General features: G+C 39.2%; 1 protein-coding gene across 1 annotated transcript; it reads left to right on the top strand.

Annotated features, from left to right (window-relative positions):
* Positions 1-958: 958 nt before the first annotated feature.
* Positions 959-17,016, top strand: LOC110902338 (cell surface glycoprotein 1-like). The gene is made up of 2 exons (XM_022149026.1): positions 959-1,843; positions 15,796-17,016. The coding sequence occupies exons 1-2, from the start codon at positions 959-961 to the stop codon at positions 17,014-17,016; spliced, it is 2,106 nt and encodes a 701-aa protein (XP_022004718.1).
* The last annotated feature ends 1,820 nt before the right edge of the window (positions 17,017-18,836 follow it).

Here is an 18,836-nt window from a genome sequence, read left to right as displayed (position 1 = left end):
CCTTGTTTGCTTTCATACCGGGACATACATACATACACTATTTACAAAGGTTTACACATGCTTATACAAACACATGACACTCAACTTTTGTTGATGTTTTTCAAACTACATGTATTTCAGGGAACAAGTGGATCTGGCAAGTGTTGCATGTGTTTCAAGCTACGCATAAATAAAAGATGTCATTCGTGGTCGTAGAGTTTAAGGGATGTATCCTACTCCTGGACGGGATACATGTTTCTAAACTCGGGTTTGTTTATGTTCTTTTTTCGAGTCCTTGTGAACTAATTTAAAGATGTTATGGTTTGTAACATAATTTGGGTGTCAATGTTTTCAGAAAAGTATGTGTGGTATTTTCAAACTTAAATTTTATGGATGAATATCTTTTGGTTTTATCATATAGCACTATTATGATTGAATGCTATGGTATTAAGAAGTCACACCAATAACCACGCTTCCGAAAAAGTCAGGGTGTGACAGCTTGGTATTAGAGCTTCGATCGTAGTGAACTAGGATTCTTTCTCGAGTCTAGACTACGATCATTAGGGCTCTCACGAAAACATTTTCAAACATGTTTACATTGCATACGCAAAATGTCCAGATCCATGGAACAAACATCTTTACAAACAAAAGACACAAAAATACATTTCAAAACTTATGTTTATAATTCGTCTTAGAGACTGGGGAGGTTCAGTCTTAGAGACTGGGGAGGTTCAAGTCTTAGAGACTGGGGAGGTTCAGTCTTAGAGACTGGGGGAAAATTAGTCTGAGAGACTGGGAAATTCAGTTTGAGAAACTGAGGAGGTTTTAGTCTGAGAGGCTAGGTAGTTCAATATGAGAGGCTGGGTGGGATAGTCTGGGGAGACTAGGATGATTACGTGCTTACATTGTTACTGCTTACATGCTTGCTTGATGATTGTTAATATATGTGCGTATGTGTGATTGTTTTGTTACATACACTATGTCATCTTCCTCCGAGAGTGGAGTATCCGATACGGTAGACCCTATGGCCATAGTCTCGGATGACGAGATAGCCACAGACCCTGAGGTTTTCACTTCAGACACTACCAATGACGAAGATGATGATTTCCAGCCGTTTGCTTTACCAAATTTTGGAGATGATATATCACTAGCTGATGGTCTTCTTGACGGGGATCTACTTCTTGTTCCGATCCCTGCTCCTTTTCCTCTAGCTGCATTTCCTCTCGAGGATCTGCCTCTTGATGCCATGTCTGACGACGACGTCGATCTCTTTATTGAGGGCCCCCCTGAGGGTACCCAGGATGATGGAGCTCCAGTCGATGATGACGTTGTCGTTCCGCTTGTCGAGATTCTAGTCGTTGATGTCATTGTTGTTCCGATTGTCGAGGTTCCTGTCATGGAGATTTTATCTGAACATTCTGGTCCTGACTCATTCGACACAGCTATGTCTGCTGCACCTGTTCCTCCACACGACTTCGAGTTTGATGATGAGTTGGATCCTGTCTTTCCACACGACTTTGACCCTGATCATGAGATTGAGTTTGTCCCCGATGACCAGCCATTTGAGGCACCTGTCGAGCCTGACATGATACCCGCTGATCTTGAGCTTGCTCCAGCTGACCCTGAGCCTGTGATTGCACCTGAGCCTATACCGGCACACGAACCTTTGCCTGAGCATGACCCTGCACCCGTTGACATTCCAGTTGTTGCACCACCATCACATGACCCGATCCCTGTACTGGTTGATCGTGCTCCTTTTGCACCTCAGATTGACCCCAGATATGCATTCACCCACAATGGGTTGATCGAGGACGATGATGACTTTCCTCCTTTTGTTAGACCTGTTACTCCCCCAACTGCACTTGTACATGCACATATTGATATCGCCCCGTTTCACCCACATGTGTCTGACATTCATCGCACAAATTTACCGATCACGTTCCTTCAGGATTTCCCTCCTCCCCGTCCAGGGGAAGGACCATCGAGTCAGCAGCTGATCCCTTCATGTCACAGTTTACACACACTGCCCCTTTTTCTGCACCCACGGGCGAGTCACTTCTTTGGTTTCCGCCCAACATGATGCCTATATCTGATCCATACCATCCCTTCCACATTGGATACTCGAGGGATGATTTGCTTTTGTCGCTGCAGCTCCAGCAGGAGATGCTGTGTAGGAGAGTCATGGAGTTGGAAAGGATCCCGCGTCCTCCACCTTACACTTGTCAGTCACCATTCGCAACTCTGCTGGCTCCACTTCTACCATAGCCAGGTTTTGATGTCCGTTTCCTCACTATGGAGCAGCAGGTTAGCTATCTGTTGCGTATTGTTCATGCTCTCGAGGAGGATTTAGCGCATTTACGCAGGTTGCTTTTCATTCCTCCACCTCCTCCTCCTCCACCATTGGCTTAGAGGTTTTTGGTTTGATGCAGGTAGCATACTTTTGGTGAGAGTGTAGCTATTGAGCCCAGATTGTGCAGCCTTTTGGAGACCACACTTTGACTTTTAACGTTTGATTATTGTAGTTGGTAGACGATTTGGACAGGGGTGATGTGACCCTATAGTCCCTTTTGATGTATGATATATTATGGAACATGTAAAACTGTATTGTGGTCATTGTTATATGAAAGCTCAATCGCAACATTCTCATTACATACAATGTTAAATTACTTGTTTGTGTTATGGTTGAAACTTATGTGTTTACTTGTGTTGATGAATGTTATTACATACGCATACTACATACTTATATGCATAAAGACCTGACCTATACAATCTTCTTATAAAAGATGCCTCCACGAAGAGAAACTCGTTTGCCCACTACAAAGGTTTACACATACTTATACAAACATATGAACTCGCTCAACTTTTGTTGATGTTTTTCAAACTACATATATTTCAGGGAACTAGTGGATCTGGCAAGTGTTGCATGTGTTTCAAGCTGCGCTAAATAAAAGATATCATCTGTGGTCGTAGAGTTTAGGGGATGTATCCTACTCCTGGACGGGATACATGTTTCTAAACTCGGGTTTGTTTAAGTTCTTTTTTCGAGTCCTTGTGAACTCATTTAAACATGTTATGGTTTGTAACTTAATTTGGGTGTCAATGTTTTCAGACAAGTATGTGTGGTCTTTTCAAACTTAAATTTTATGGATGAATATCTTTTGGTTTTATCATATAGCATTGTTATGATCGAATGCTATGGTATTAAGAAGTCACACCAATAACCACGCTTCCGCAAAATTCAGGGTGTGACATCAATACGCTTGATAAACAACAAACAGTTCAAATATAATAAACGTTTCACAAAATCAACACAAGTGATCAAGATTTACAAGTTAAAAAGAATTTGAAAAACAAAGTTTCAATGTAAAACGAGACTATCCTTCATCCGGGCGGAAGCCACAACTGTTTAGCCGCACATAGAAGTCATCACAGCTTCAGTTGTCATCGGGAATTTGCAGGATCGTTTTCGGACCCGAACGAGTCGATCAGAAGAGTTAAACTCAGTTTCAGAGGCGGGAACTAAGAAACTAAGCTCAATTCAGCTAGTATATCACTTTTAACTGTTGTTTCTATTAATTGAACGACTTTTACAGCTCTGACAACACTTCGGCAGCACTTCGTTGCAAACCGGAACATGTGCATAATGATTTCGCTCCAAAGACACTCTTATATAGTGCTTTGATTCCGCTTGGACACTTCCAAGCGGAATTGCATGATTAAATCCAAGCGAAATCATCCCAAACAATACAAGCGGAATTAGCAACTTGTGATTTCGCTTGAAACTGACCTAGGTCATTTCAAGCGGAATCACCCTATAATCCCACTACCTCGTTTTTCGTGCCCTGGTCTAATTACATTTATACAAGAAGTAGATGACAGACGGATGCACCAGCAAACTCCCCCTCGGATGTTGACGGAGTCTTCAGTGTCGAGTCTTCGAATCTTCAGTCTTTATCAGTCTTTGGGCTTCTCTTTGAAGTATCTGACACTGTAAGTATCCTTCAATCTCTATCTCTTCTCTTTCATCAACAAACTCCTTCTCTCGGATGTTGACTCCTTCTCTAATCATTTGCATCAACATATACTCCCCCTCGAGTGATGATCTCTTCTCCTCAATTCATCATTAGCAACAATCTCTGGATCAGAACCTAGCTCTTTTGTAATCAGACTCCCCTTCTCAATCAGCTGGGATCACGGTCTGGCTTTCACAGGTTCAAGATCGTTGACTGGCTCATTCTCTTATCAGAATCAAAACCTGGCAACCTGCACAAATCTCTACCCAAAATTAAACTTTCTACTTTGAAACATTTATATTCCATCTACCACTTGCAAATTCAAACTCAGAATGTTATAATCATTAAGCATCTGATGAACCACTTGTAAACAAAACATTTTCAATACTTATGATGACCACTTGTATGATATAAAGTCTTAAACACACTCTCCCAAACCAAATGTCATCATGTTTAGCACTTGAAATTTTGAAAATCAGCTTTTCAATACCGGTTGTCGAAAATCTTTTTAGACTTTTTCAAAATTTTATGCTAACACACACACAAAATCTTTTTGAATTTTTTTTTAATAAGAAACACTGACACTACTTGTAGAAACAAACAAATGCGGAAATGAAATACTTACAAACAATATTTTTGTGAGTTTGTGCAAGAGGATCATATCAGATTCTGAGACATATCACTAACACCGTTAAGCTTCATGACATTTTAAGTTCTAAACAATTCATCTAGATTGTCAGTATACTGGCCCATTTAAATTTTCATACAAAGTTCAACTGTTTCGAGATACAATATTAATGTCTTAAGAACTTAAACTTAATTGCGTGTCCCACCTCTTGAATATACTCCCATATCCAGATCCCAATATTCAGTCTTACAGGTGAGTATACCACAGATGATATATGTAAGGGGTTAGGTGCGAAACCGTGAGAGCTCAGGTTAGAACTTCCGTTCAGCAGAGAGATGACAGCTCAACTTTTGGTGTGTCCCCTTTAGAGGATCTTTTGTTTCAACAGCAATGACTATCAATTTTATTGTTTCATCAAATTGCTGAGGGTGACGCTTTTTCAAGTGCGGAAAGTATTTAGGGGGACTAGGTCAGAATTTCCATTCAGCAGAAGTCCCGAGATAATACCCCAGATATCACTAAGCATAAAGACATAGTATTTTAGAAAGAGCGACCTTTCAAACAAGATTTCAGGGGTTACCTATATATCCAAGTAGTATTCCCCACGAAATAAGCAAGTTTTGAATTTAGGTTTATATCTCGAAAACAATCTACTAAATGTATAAAAACCTACTGGCACATCCACAGTGAGATTGTTTATCACATTTATACATTCCAATTCTTTAGCATGTTGTGACAGTACACAGATGTACTATCATTTCCACTTTTTCACAACAAAACTCGTATTTTAATTTTTCATGTTTTTGGCTTTTTTAAATTTTCTAATGTTTTTGTATTTTCTGAAAATTTTTACTCCCCCTAAAATGCAAACACATTAAAAAAATTGAAAACAAAAATAAACTCTCGGCCCACTTCAAAAAACTTAAAAACAAACTATACAAGAAAGTTGACAACCGATATCAAATCGCCTCAATTCGCCATCGTCTTGGCATAAACAATCAGACCTCCCCCTTTCACCAAACTATTTTCTCATTTAGATTTCAAAACACTTAAGTTTGTTTTAATCAAAATGATTTTTCCGGAAAATAAGTTTGATTGGTTTTACCACTTGTAGGGAAACCATTTGTAGGTTCAGGGATGTGGTTCATCATATTGTCTTTCAATTTCTTGTAATGATAAGATTAGATCAAGTTCAAATTAATGAACTTGACTAATCACTTAGTAAAAACCAACCACTTGTAGGAATGAAACATCTACATACAAACAAAACTCTATACCACTTGTTCGTCGAAATTACCGAAGTAAATTTCTCAAGAAAGATGCCGATTCCTGCTCCTCGCTTACCAACCTGGGAACTCCGGCAAGTCAGGTTTTTAGTCGAAGAAAATATCCACCCAAGCCTGACCAGCCTTGGGTGTCGCCGAGTCATCATCACTCGGTTTCTTACCTTTCCTCTTCTTCTCATAAAATTCTTTAACCCCTTTAACTTTTCGGTCAACCATTTTTCCAAAAATATGTTTTACCTTTGGGTTAAAGACCTTTTCGACATCAAATTCCTTTTTGTCATCATAAAATTGGTTAGAAATTTCAACTTTACCAATTTTCTTCTTAAAATTTTCAGCACTCAATGGTGGAAAATTTTCATCATCCATTTGAGTTACTGATTTTTCACCATTTATCTCAACCTGTGGCTCCTCTGATTTTGTGGAATCAGACTCATCGCCAGAAGATAGCTCCTCTGATTTTAACCTATCAGAATCATTGCTAGAACTATCAACAGTCTTCTTAACAACCCACTTCTGGTTATCGGATTTGGCTCTCTTCTTGTAAAACCTGTTCGAACATTCACCAATTTCAAAAGTAGAATTTTTAAACAATTTAGTTCTATCAATCAGTGATTCAAACTCAACAACTTTCTCTTTGAGTTTAGAAACTCCCTGTTTGATTTGAATTGGTTGCGAATAATTTGCTGCAAGATATCCAATTCTACCACATTTGAAATAGGTTCGAGTTTTCTTTCTCTGATCAGCATTCTTCATCTCTTCTTGCTTCTTTGCAAGGAACTCTCTGTTTGAATGTCTCCAGAACTCTTTCTTTTCTTCTTCATCTGCTGACGTTCCTGAAACAAATGTCATCTTTTGTAACATTCCCAAAATTTTTATTTATATATGTATATATATTATTAAAAGGATACATCATGGGTAAGTTGACCAATAAAAATATAAGGTGTTTTGGCAAACGTAGGAACCATTTAATAATTAAATTATAAAAATACTTTATATTTGAACCTACTCCGTTTTTAATGAAACTTGGTTCAAATTGTAGATAAAATTATTCTTGTTCTAATGGCATATTCAGTATTTTATAAGAGGTTATAAGCGACAAATAAGTGAAGTAGTTAAATTAGTTAAAATAAATAATAATAAATAACAATAAATTAGAAAACTTAACATGTGAATTCTAAAATGAATGGTGTACGAAGACAATAACATTCATATCTAAAACATTTAATAAAGAAGTATACGTGTATAAGAAAATCAATTGCCATCCTTTCAAGCTGTGTACGTGTCATCCTAGGAACAAAATACTAGCGTGTACTCCATTCAAAGATTTCAGTATAAACAGGAGATTATGAATTCTCACAAATGCTCACACCCTCCTTTCTTTCTCTTTTGCTCTAAAATACCTCGTTTTCTTTAGTTATTCACCCCTAAATATTACAAAGCCCTAACCCGTTTTAAGTATTGTAGCCCATGATCACTAATACCTTGTCCAAGTGACGTAGGGCCCCGTAACGTATGTCAAGGCTTTGCCTAAATTCATTGGGGTTCTATCTCGTGACGTAGGGATAAAGTAGAATTGGGTTACTATACTTAAGTGTGAGTGTACTATATATTTTATTAAATAACCCAGGAGTGATAACCAAAATAGAACAACCCTCCTAAAACGCCCCTGACACCCCTACTCTTCCTAAAATACACCCCGTATGTGAAAACCGAGCCCGAAATACAATATATTATTAAAAATAATTAAAAACAAGAAAATATAAGTTTAGGCGGGCCGCGACAACCCTCACCCTTAGTTTACGCAGGCGGTTTAAAGGTTAAACCTGATTTCTTTAAGTTTTAAGTCTAGGCGGGCCGCGTAAGCTACCCGTTAAGTTTACGCGGGCCGCGTGGGATCTAAAAGGTGGCGCAGCTCTGGGCCGCCATATGGCCCAACACATGTCAAAGCTAGGTAATGACCCGGACAAGCTACCCTGTTGACCAGGGTTGACGCGGGCCGCGTAGGCCCTGCCCTAATGTTACGCGGGCCGCGAGGAAGACAGATTTCAGCACTATATAAAGAGGCAACGGGCCTTCAGTCTGCTTAGTTCAAAATCATTTCTTTCTCTCTCAAAATTAAATAGTGGGCATTATACTCGGGTCTAATACCCCCTAATTAGCGAAGCTCTGCCTCGTTGTAAGTATCATAACCCCTGGATACGTATTAGATACTCTTCCCAATTGATCTAGGGTTCCGTAACGGCTATCGTGGTTTTGCCCGACGTAGTCGTTGGAATGCCGTCTCGGGGAGGGTATTACTAATATTAAAATGGATTATTATACTAACGCGTGTGCATTGTTTATTTAATTAGATTATAACCAGGAAGTCACAAAGGAAAGCCCTATAATAGCAATGTGAGTTGATCCACCTTTTGTAAACCTTTTTGTTTACTGTTTTTACAAAACCTCACTAAATTAAATATATACATAGCAGTTATTGAGTATTTGTAAAGAATACAATTATAGTGGGTATGTTGGGGTTTTGTATACAAAATTTGTTACTGGCGTGGTAACATTCCACAAGTTGAGTATGACAGTACCACTGATGTTAATTGTTATTCTTGGAAACAAATGTAATTGCGGATATGCCCTCAATACTGTAAAAATGATTGGTATTTCAACTGGATTAAACTGGGATTCACTCACCAGTATTTCTTGCTGATAAAATGTTTTAAACACGTGTTTCAGGTAACTTAGTGTGAAGCCAATAAAAGCCAGCTGGAGAGCACTGAAGGTTTGGAAAAGTGGCAATAAAGTTACCTAAAATAAAATAGATGTTTTTATTAAACTAAATAGGATTTATTCCTATGAAAACGTGTGTACTACAAACTTGGGTTTTTACCCATGTATTTAATGTTATAAAATGTGGTGGTTTACTCTGATAAAATATTTCCTGACTATGGTCCTGATGAAAATTTCCGCTGCCAAATTAGACAATACGCGATACCACCGAAACTGGCTCACGGCCGCCCGTTCCTGTGTTTGGATAAGGGATCGGGGGTTGTGACATCTTTGATTTAAAATCTCTAACATATTTCTCATTTTTCTGTTTTTCAGTTGGAATAAACCGAGACCTTTCTTTTTGAAATTTCTATTCTGATTTGGTTTCTTTTGAAAACCAGAATCAGGATTGAAACCTTTTTTCTTGTTTAAACGTTGTTGTACTCTTGAGGTGTATTTTTTAGGTTTTTCATTAAGATGTAAATCTTTTATTTCAGAAATATTAATTTCTGTGAGTTTGAAAACCTTTTTGATCAAATTCAGTTTTGACACCTCTTATTGGAAATTCCTCATCAAAATATAATTTGTCAGAATCATTCAAAGTGTAAGCAACTTTGAACGTTTCTTCCTTCAAATTAGATTTTGATAACAAGAATTCTTTGTCGTAAACTCTTTTGCCCTGTTTTTCATCTTGACCCAGAGTACTGGACTCAGACTTTGACTCTGACGCAGACTCCGACTTTGACTCCTATGTGTCATCGTTATCTAACACATGATCCACCACTATCTTCATCAATTGAGATTGTTGATCAGTGTCAGACGCTGTAAAAGTGACATCAATACTCTCTGGTACATTGACTGACGACTCCGACTCCCACTGTAAGTTTGTAGCCTTTTTGACTCTTTCAGAATTTGGATTTCTGGGCAGATATCCATTTTCCAGTGGGGGTGGACACTTGTTGTAACTGACACCTTGTTTCTTACCAGAATTCTTCTTGTCAATTTTCTTCTTAGTGTCGTTCTTCTTCTCAATCTTCCTTTCTAAAGTCTTATCATCAGTTGTCTTTTGCTCCTCAGTTACCTCATCTTCTTCGAATGCCTTCATGCCCTCAACAGTTAGATAGATCCTGTCAATGACATAAGAAGTACATGAGTAACTTTTCAATAAACGATTTACTCTTTCAGTCTCAATTCTTTGAGGCTCTAATTTTTGTTCAAGAGCGGCACACTTCTCGATGTAGTTGTTCACAACTTTCTGTTTGATCATGAAAGCTACCTGAAGCGTCTTCATTGTCGTTGCCTGCTCTTCACTTGTGTCATTGTACATATTCATCGCTTTGTTCAGCGCATCATAAGACTCCTTCAATCTATTCATATTGTGAATCAACGAACTGTTTTGTTTCTTCATTTCTTCACAATTTTCACACATCACTGGACACTTTTTCGCAACAGCTTCTTCATCAATCTTGAACTTTGGAACTTCTTTCACTTTTTGCCTTACTACCGGTACTGATTCATCGTCACTGCTCACCAGTGTCTTTACCTTTTTCTTTTTCTTCTTGGCTTTCTCATCTTCACTGTCACTTTCTTCCAACATCTTCAAATGATCTCTCATTTGTTTAGCATAATACTCAGTTCCATCATCATCGCTATCTTCTTCAATTCTAGCAACAAAAGCTGTGTGATCTGGAGTTTGATCTGGAATATAATCATCCCAAGTAAAATTCTCCCAGCTAAACCCTTCAGGCATCTTCTCATCATCTTGATCAATCACACAAGCTTTTGCATCAGATGAAATATACTTGTCCCAGCTGAACCCTGATGATGAATTCTTCTCATCTTGATTCACCATACATGCTCTCTTTGACAAATCTTCAATCACATTTCTCCCATGTGGTTTGTGCCTGATGTTATTGCTGTTAAGTTGGTTGTTGAGTAACTTGATGGTAGATGGCCTTCCTGTAGTAATCATTGTTGTTGTTGAACGGATTCTGAGCTCCACTTGCTTCCCGATTGGTGCACTCTCTCTTGAAGTGTCCTTTCTCCTGCAACGAAAACAAGTGACTTTAGATTTATCAAAACCCAAAGTAGAAATATTAGACTCACGAAGATCATTTCTTCCTGTGATCTGCTTAAATTTCTCAGCTCTCCTCAACACACTGGCCAAACACCATTTTATATCCATTAGCTCCATCTCCTCAGCATCAATTTGATCGTAATCCTCTTTTGTAAGCATTGGATTCCCGATCTTTCCAGCCACAAAATCACTATATGATTCTAAAACCATTCCCAACAAAGACATGTGATTTTTAGCAACTTCCTCTGAATAATCTTGATCATTCTCAAGATTTAAAACAATGTTGCATTGAAGTTTTCTCCCATTCTTCGTTGCTGAAATGTTCGGATCAAACGATGGAAATGATGAAAAACTTGTACTGCTGCTTGATCCTTTAGATGAGCTTCCTGATGTTCCTTTAGCATTGAATGCAGTTTCAACTTTTGGTGACATATTGATTGTTTTATCATTCAACCCTGCCTTGTAGTACAGACTTATATCTTGTTCACCATCGAAGTCTTTCATTCTGGAGATCTTTCTCTGTTCCATCTCCTGAGCCTCAATCTTTTCAATAAATTTGCTAAGTGTCAGATGGCTGAACCCTTTCTTGTTAGTCTCGTGTGGCAAAGCATCTGCAAGTTTTTCAATCAATTCTTCATTATCTTTTTCGATGCTTAATCTTCTCATGTCAGCTAAAAGATTGCAATATCTTTCAATAATTTGCTTTGTGCTTTCATTTTTCAACCCTCGAAACAAGTCAAACTCTTTCTTCAGAAGTGATTTCTTGTTTTTGATCATCTCTTGACTACCAACAAACTTTGATCTTAACGCTTTCCAAATTGAATAAGAACTTCCGTTATGTTGCAATAAGACCATGATGTCTTCTTTCACAACTTGTTGTAGCAGATTTAGCATCATCTTCTCATCTTTGTATTTCTTCCTGTTTTCAGCACTCAGATCTTTAATAGGAATAATCTCCTCATCATCATTTGTCGGTCTCACATACTTAGTTTCAACACATTCCCAAGCATCAAGATAGTTTGCTTGTACCCAATTCTCGAAATGACTTTCCCAACATTTATATTCCTCGATGTTCATGAGTTTGGGAGGTTTTTGCATAGTACCCGTTTCGTTTTCCAACATCGTGTTTTGTGCAAGACTGATCGGGGTAACCAGAGTAGCAAACGCGTTGTAAAATTCTTCATCCATTTTTCCGGATTTCGGAAAAATCACACAACTGTCTTTCAAGCGAAATAACACACTTCACACTGCAACTGTTCAAGCGAAATTACTAAGCACTGATTCAAGCGGAATCAGTCAACACAATTCAAGCGAAACCTTGAATTGAAGCGGAATCAGAAATGTGGTTTCAAGCGGGATCACCAAGTATCTTTGAAGCGGAATATGTGACACCTCGAAAATTCCTGTCCAATTGAATAAAGACACGTGTCCTCTGTGACAGACGTGTCAGAGAAACCGGATTTTTATAACGAGATGTGGTAGGATTATTAAAAAGGGCGTCATGTATTTTAATTACCGCTGAACGACCCAAGGGCGACATGTTATTAAATCACCTCTGAGCGACCCGACATTTTATAAATCCCAAGATCCTCAAATCAGTTTATGATCATCTCATTCAATAACCGGTTGTTCTCGATAAATAAAGTTCATCTTTATAAAGGACAATGGAAGAAAAGGTTGTTACTACTCTTAATCTAATAAAATCCTCATGGTTAATATTAAATTATATAATTATCCAAATCAAATGAGTTTGCAAGACCCATTCTTGAAATATCCGTCAAATGTCAAAAGCTTTTATGAGGAATTGAGATAGGAAACATGTAAGAGCTTCCTCTTCATGCAAAGGCTGGTCAGGTGGTCCCACAGGCTGCAAAAGTTAGACATTGTTCGGTTTTGTAAGTGCATGGTCAAAACTTTAAAGTTGCAAAAATTTTGTCTTCTGACCATCGCTTACGGACCGCAAAGCCCTAGGCTTACGGTCCGTAAGCTAGGCACCTGAATATGTTCAGCAAGGTCGGTTACGGACCACAAGGCGTTTATCATACGGTCCGCAAGAGGTCCTTACGGACCGTAAGGCCCGAAGCTTACGGTCCGTAAGACCGTCGCTGGCAGTAACATTTGGACAGCTGCCTGTCCAAAACATTTAACCGACTTATTTCGTAAATTTTGGTTACCATGGGCTGCATAGGCTGTTTTTAGACCTTTAGGGACAAATGTTATGATCTTATAACTATCCTAGAGTTGCTTGGCATAATCCTAAAGCTCCTAGTTCACTATATAAAGGACTTGAGGTTTGATCATTTGGTCACACTTATTTGGAACTTTGGCTACAAGTTTTCTGGAGCTCCTCTGGTCATCAAGTCATTTTCTTAGGCTCTATAATCCTTCTTAGGACTCTTGTAAGTGTCCTTAACCATCTCTAATCCTTTCTAGCTTAGCTAATTAAGCAAAAGTCAAACCGTCGTAATTAAGGTTTGACTTCGTGATTAAGCATAATGCGCTTTGTCTAATCACGAATTAAAAGTACCTTTAGGAAGGTAATTAAGTGGGTAACAAACCCTTAAAAGGGTATTTCCAGATTCCCACTCTAAACATGCTAATTGTCGAGTCAAAGCTAGCTATAAAAAGTCAACAGAATGCTTATTTTCGAATTAATGCATAATTAGCAATGTAGGTGGTATGTAACCTGTTTAAACACTAATATAACTTGGTAATAAGTATAAGAACATGTTCCAACATGTTCAAATCGACAATTTTCTGTTTAGACCCGGTTCGGAACCGAAAGTCGCATAGTTTGACTTTCGCTTTGACTTTCAGTTCTGACCCGTTTTAGTCAAGTTTGATTATGCCTTAGAGCTTCTTTTGAACCTATTAACATGTTAGTATAACCTCCTGTGATTATACAATGTGGTTCAATAGACATCTAGTTCGTATGCATGTTTCCGTTAAAATGCCATATGTTGACCATTATGCCCGAATGTCCAAGAACCATAATTTTTAAAAATATAAAAGGATGGACACCTTAGCTACTGAAATATAAAGTTGTCCCCAAAAATTTGGTATCAATTTGAGGTCTAGATCATGAGTTATGCCCATTAGCGTAATTAAGAGCTTCTTTACTAGTTAATTAGCGTAATTAACGCATAGCCTATCTAAACCCGAATTTTATACCAAGACTTTATACCCTCTGTTATAAAATAATATTTTAGGATTTTTGGAGATTTTTATTCGTTTTTAGGCTGAGCTTAACCTAGTGTTCTAAGCTTATTTCGGCTTATGCCGGTTTTACCCTTTTCGGTCATAAAATGAGTTTTACATAACCTTTTGACCCGAAACCTTTTTCTACTGATTTGTTATATTAAATATGACATAATAAGACTTCTGGAAATATAAAAATATCAGCTTTTCTATAAAAACCCGGAAATGGCTCCAAATCGCCTTTTTAGGCATTTTTACGACATAGTATATGTCAAAATGAGTTTTTATATAAAAGACTTAATACCTACTGATATATTTTATAAAAATATACATTTTAACAGTAGCCTAAAGTTGGAAACTCAGAATTCCCATTTTATCCTTTTTAGCCTATGTAAAATTACTAAATTGCCCTTATGAGGCGTATTAGGCGTATAAAAACATTCGGGGCATACTTGGGCATATCTTTCTGATGTTACAACATATTAGGTGCATATAATCTCAGGAAACTTGCATAGGACTTATATGGTCACTCGTTACGCACCTTCGCGTTCGGATCGGCTTATGTGACTAGTTCACGCATATTAGCCGAAACGGGTCAAACCATATCATCTAAGTCTCAAATTTCTGAATGTATTTAGTTTACCCATATTATACAAGTATCCAAGCTTGTAGGGTCTAAATCATATTCTATCCCGGTTTTCGCATTCCTCGCGATTAAACCATATTTAATCTTTCGAGTCTAACCGGTCTAAGCTTAGGCTATGATAAAAGACCCGTTAGGATTCTAATAGGTTATTATAACCTTCGTTCCAGAATAGGAGCCCAGTAAAAGACACGTGCACTTTTGAATTGTGGTTATACTTGCTCAGGTAAATGCTTTTAACTTATTTTCCCTTATACGGGCTTGGGGGTACGGTATATAAAATACCGCTTGGTCGGGCAATTGACCCCATCTCATTAGTAGTTGGGTATTATCAATGTGACCCGTTTAAAAACTTGGTGTTGTTTGTATTTGTGCCTTTGGGAGCTTAATGACCGTTGTCCCGGATATCCTTGGCATCATTATTATGGCCACGACCTGACACCCGGGTGTAGGCGTACACCCGGTATTATGTCCATTATTTTAAGGTATTAACGTTGGCTTCCCGCCACGGACTTATACCATGTGATGTGTCATTTAACCTTAAACCCGATACGACTCGGGCGACCAAACGCCTACAGACATGTAAATCTTTTACAAGTTTAACTCTGTTTAATTATTCCCAAGTTATAAAAATGTTTTGTGCCTTGTGCATTTAAAACCAAATTTTCAAATGTTTTCAAAATGAGTCGGTTAAATTGTATTTACCAGTGCAAACTGACGTATTTTCCCCAAAAAGATTAAGTGCAGGTGCTATACGCAATAGGCTGGTTTCTCCTGAGCATCTTAGAGTCTCGCAAGCTATTGGGATGCGTAATCTGTTGAACAATGTCTTTCTTTTTCTTCGATCCGCCTGTGGATCTATTTTGACTGGTTGTGATACTTGATATTACAATTAATAGTTAAAATAAATCTATATTCATTTGCTTCCGCTGTGCATTATATATTTGTGTTGTTTGACATATGATGATATCAACTGCGTCACGAAATCCCCCACCGGGCCCACCGGTGACACGTGGAAATTAGGGGTGTGACAGGTTGGTATCAGAGCCAACACTGAGTGAATTAAACACTAGCCTTTTGTGTTTAATCTCAGTGCACAAATTGCACATCCTTCGAGTTCCAAGTCTAGACATTTAACATAGGACAAATTCTGAATTTATTTTAATTTTTGAGTCTTTATTATATTGCTGTTATCTGAATATTTTATGCAGGTCGTCATGCCACCCAGATTTCTTCGCGGTCGAGGCAAAGGACACATGACAGGCCATGATCACGATGCCGGGCCGTCACATCGACGCACTCCTTCCATCACCATGAGCACCAGTCCGCAAGAACCATGGAGACTCTATGTCGAACCAGGAAGGCGATCAGTATCCCTTAGCTCCTCTCCCTCGTACCAACATTCATTTGGGCCCAATTCTGAAAACGAGCCCAATAACCAGCCTCCATCTTTCATACCTCTCCAAAGATCCAATTCTCACCATTCCTTTGGCAGCCCAACAGCAGTCTTCCGAAGCCGGTTTAACCCGGCTAACCATCTGCCTGAACCCGTGGGTTTCAACCCACTCGGACCAGGAGACCACTTTCCAGAGGAAAACGACATGGATGAGGACACCGACCCCATGGAACCTGCATCAGGGACACCAAATCACCCCATAGAAATATCAGATGGGTCATCCTTCCATGGATCACCATACCGAGGACCGGACAGTTATATGGAGAGATTCAACCAGTATGAATGGTACTTCACCCCGTCTGAGCATTCGTCATCCCAACCGCACCAGCAGCAACAAGATCCTTCGGAGGGTCATCAGTTTGTGGCAGTCACGCCGCCGCCACCACCGCCAGTAGAGCAACAGCAGCCGCCTCCGGAACCACCGAGGCGAAGAAGATCAAACGCACGTATGTCCGTGCGAGGTGGGGTTCGGATTGCTACTCCCCAGCCATCTAGCGGCAGCCATTATCCGCCACTTCAGGAAGAAGAAGACCCGTATGAAGGTGGTCCGTCAAGCCCTATACCAGATGTTAACTCTGTACCTGTGATACCACCTTTGGGTTTCGATAACCCGATTCCTGCGTATGCTGGGTCAGCGGCATACAACCCCTTTGAGCAGCCGGCGCACACCCACTACAACTATAACTACGGTTACGCAGAGGTAGATCCATACCAAGTAGCTCAGAATTACAATATTCTTCATCCTGAGGGGCCATATGGAGGGCCATGGACTACTGGTTACCCGACATATGGGTATCAGCATCAGCCACCACCTCCGCCGGTGTATCAGCCGCCTCAACCACCGATTCAGCAGGAAGTACTAGAAAGGTTGAACCAAGTCGAGCAAGAAGTTCGCGAAGACCGCAAAGAGCGGCAAGGTTTCTTAAAGGGGCTATCGGACTTGCTTAAGGGGAAATCGAAAAGGAGGGGTCATTGAGAACCCTTGTTATTTAGCTGTTGTTTGGTTGTAATCAGTCCCTGTGCGGACTTGTTGTTTCTGTATTCAGCTCCTGCGTGAGCTTGTTGTATTCCGCTCCAGCGTGAGCAAGTTTGGTTAGTTAACCCCTGCGTGGGTTTGTTCTTGTTTCTCGCCCCTGCGCGGGCATTTTTATTTATTTTGTAGAAGTCCCGTTTGGGCAAGTATTGTACTGTCTTAAAATTTTGTGTGAGATGTTTTAATTAAGTTTTATTGCTTGCATGCTTAAATTATAAAGATAAATACTTAAAGGATCTGCCATTTTAATTAATTGGTAAAATCTAAAGTGAACCTAGACCTAGCTTTATAAATCAAAGCCAAGGTGGTAGTTCCATGATTTGGTTAAGATCCATAATTAACATCTCAATTTAGGACTGTTCTGCGCTAATTATTAAAAGAATCTTAGAGGTAAAACCTAGCCCTGGTGTTGTTAAAACCGGCTAAGATGGTATACCCCGCATAAAAGATTCCCTTTATTAACATCTAGTATGCTAATGATTTTTGGCAAACTGTGAATCAGTAAAGTCACACAGGCCATATATGTTGGGTTAATTTCTGAATTCCCTTAACTTATTTAACCACTTCTTTGAAAGTGAAGTGCCTTTGGGCAATAATTAAATGTCCTCCGTGACTAAGGACAGTGGTAGCTTATGACTCCCTGTTAATTAAAGGTATAAAACTATGATTCGACCTAAAACACCTAGATATTTTAAAATCTTGGGTATTAAAATATTTTGAATTGTCCTCGTGACTAAGCCTTTGTGCTAATGATTAAAGTATTATAGGATAATAACATCCTGATGTTTAAATAAATTAACCTAAAATGGCAATTTAAAACCTTGGTTAATAAAACATAAAATACTATAAAAGAGCCTTTAAGTAAAGCCTTGTCTATTAATGATATGTAGCGTTGAAGCTACATGACTAGATCAGAGGAAGCCAATAGCCACTCGGTTGAGAACCGGGATGATGTAAAGTTCCTAGTAACCAGTGCCGAATTGAAGGCAATCGTGAATGAAGCTATCGACAAAGCCTTAGCGCGACAGTACAGTGAATTTAGTGAAACCCGCAGTAGAACCCTGTCTACACCTCATGCTAAGCCAAAGAACCATTCTGAGGTTCGCAACAAGCCACCACCTGTTTCTCCCAAACCAAAGAAAGATGAGGATCGTCATTCCTCCAATGAAAACAGTGTTCACCCTAGAAAGCTTGTGGATGATGAAACCCCACGTGCTAAAGGCTGCACGTATAAGTACTTTGTGTCATGTAAACCTCGGGAGTTTACAGGGGAGAAGGGGGCAGTTGATTGTATGACATGGCTTGACGAGATCGAGACTGTGGTAGACATCAGTGGATGTGCTGAGAGAGATATGGTGAAGTTTGCATCACAATCCTTCAAAGGTGAAGCGTTGGCTTGGTGGGGAGCTTTGATTCAGGCGTCTGGGAAAGCTACTTTATATAGCATGTCTTGGGAGCAGTTTGTTGCTCTTATCAAGGAAAACTATTGCCCTCAGCATGAGGTTGAGCGTATAGAGTCGGATTTCCTATCTCTGACCATGAAAAACCTAGACTGCCAGGCGTACCTCACCAGTTTTAACACACTGTCTAGATTGGTTCCTTACCTGGTAACCCCTGAACCTAAGAGGATCGCGCGCTTTATTGGGGGTTTGGCCCCAGAAATCAAAGCCAGTATAAAGGCCTCGCGACCTGTTACATTTCGATCTGTCACCGACTTATCCCTGTCTCTCACTCAGGATGCAGTGAGGCAGAGAGCTCTGAGA

Source organism: Helianthus annuus, chromosome 13 (assembly GCF_002127325.2).
Source record: "Helianthus annuus cultivar XRQ/B chromosome 13, HanXRQr2.0-SUNRISE, whole genome shotgun sequence".
NCBI classification, from domain to species: Eukaryota; Viridiplantae; Streptophyta; class Magnoliopsida; order Asterales; family Asteraceae; genus Helianthus; species Helianthus annuus.
This window is presented reverse-complemented; position numbering and strand designations above follow the sequence as displayed.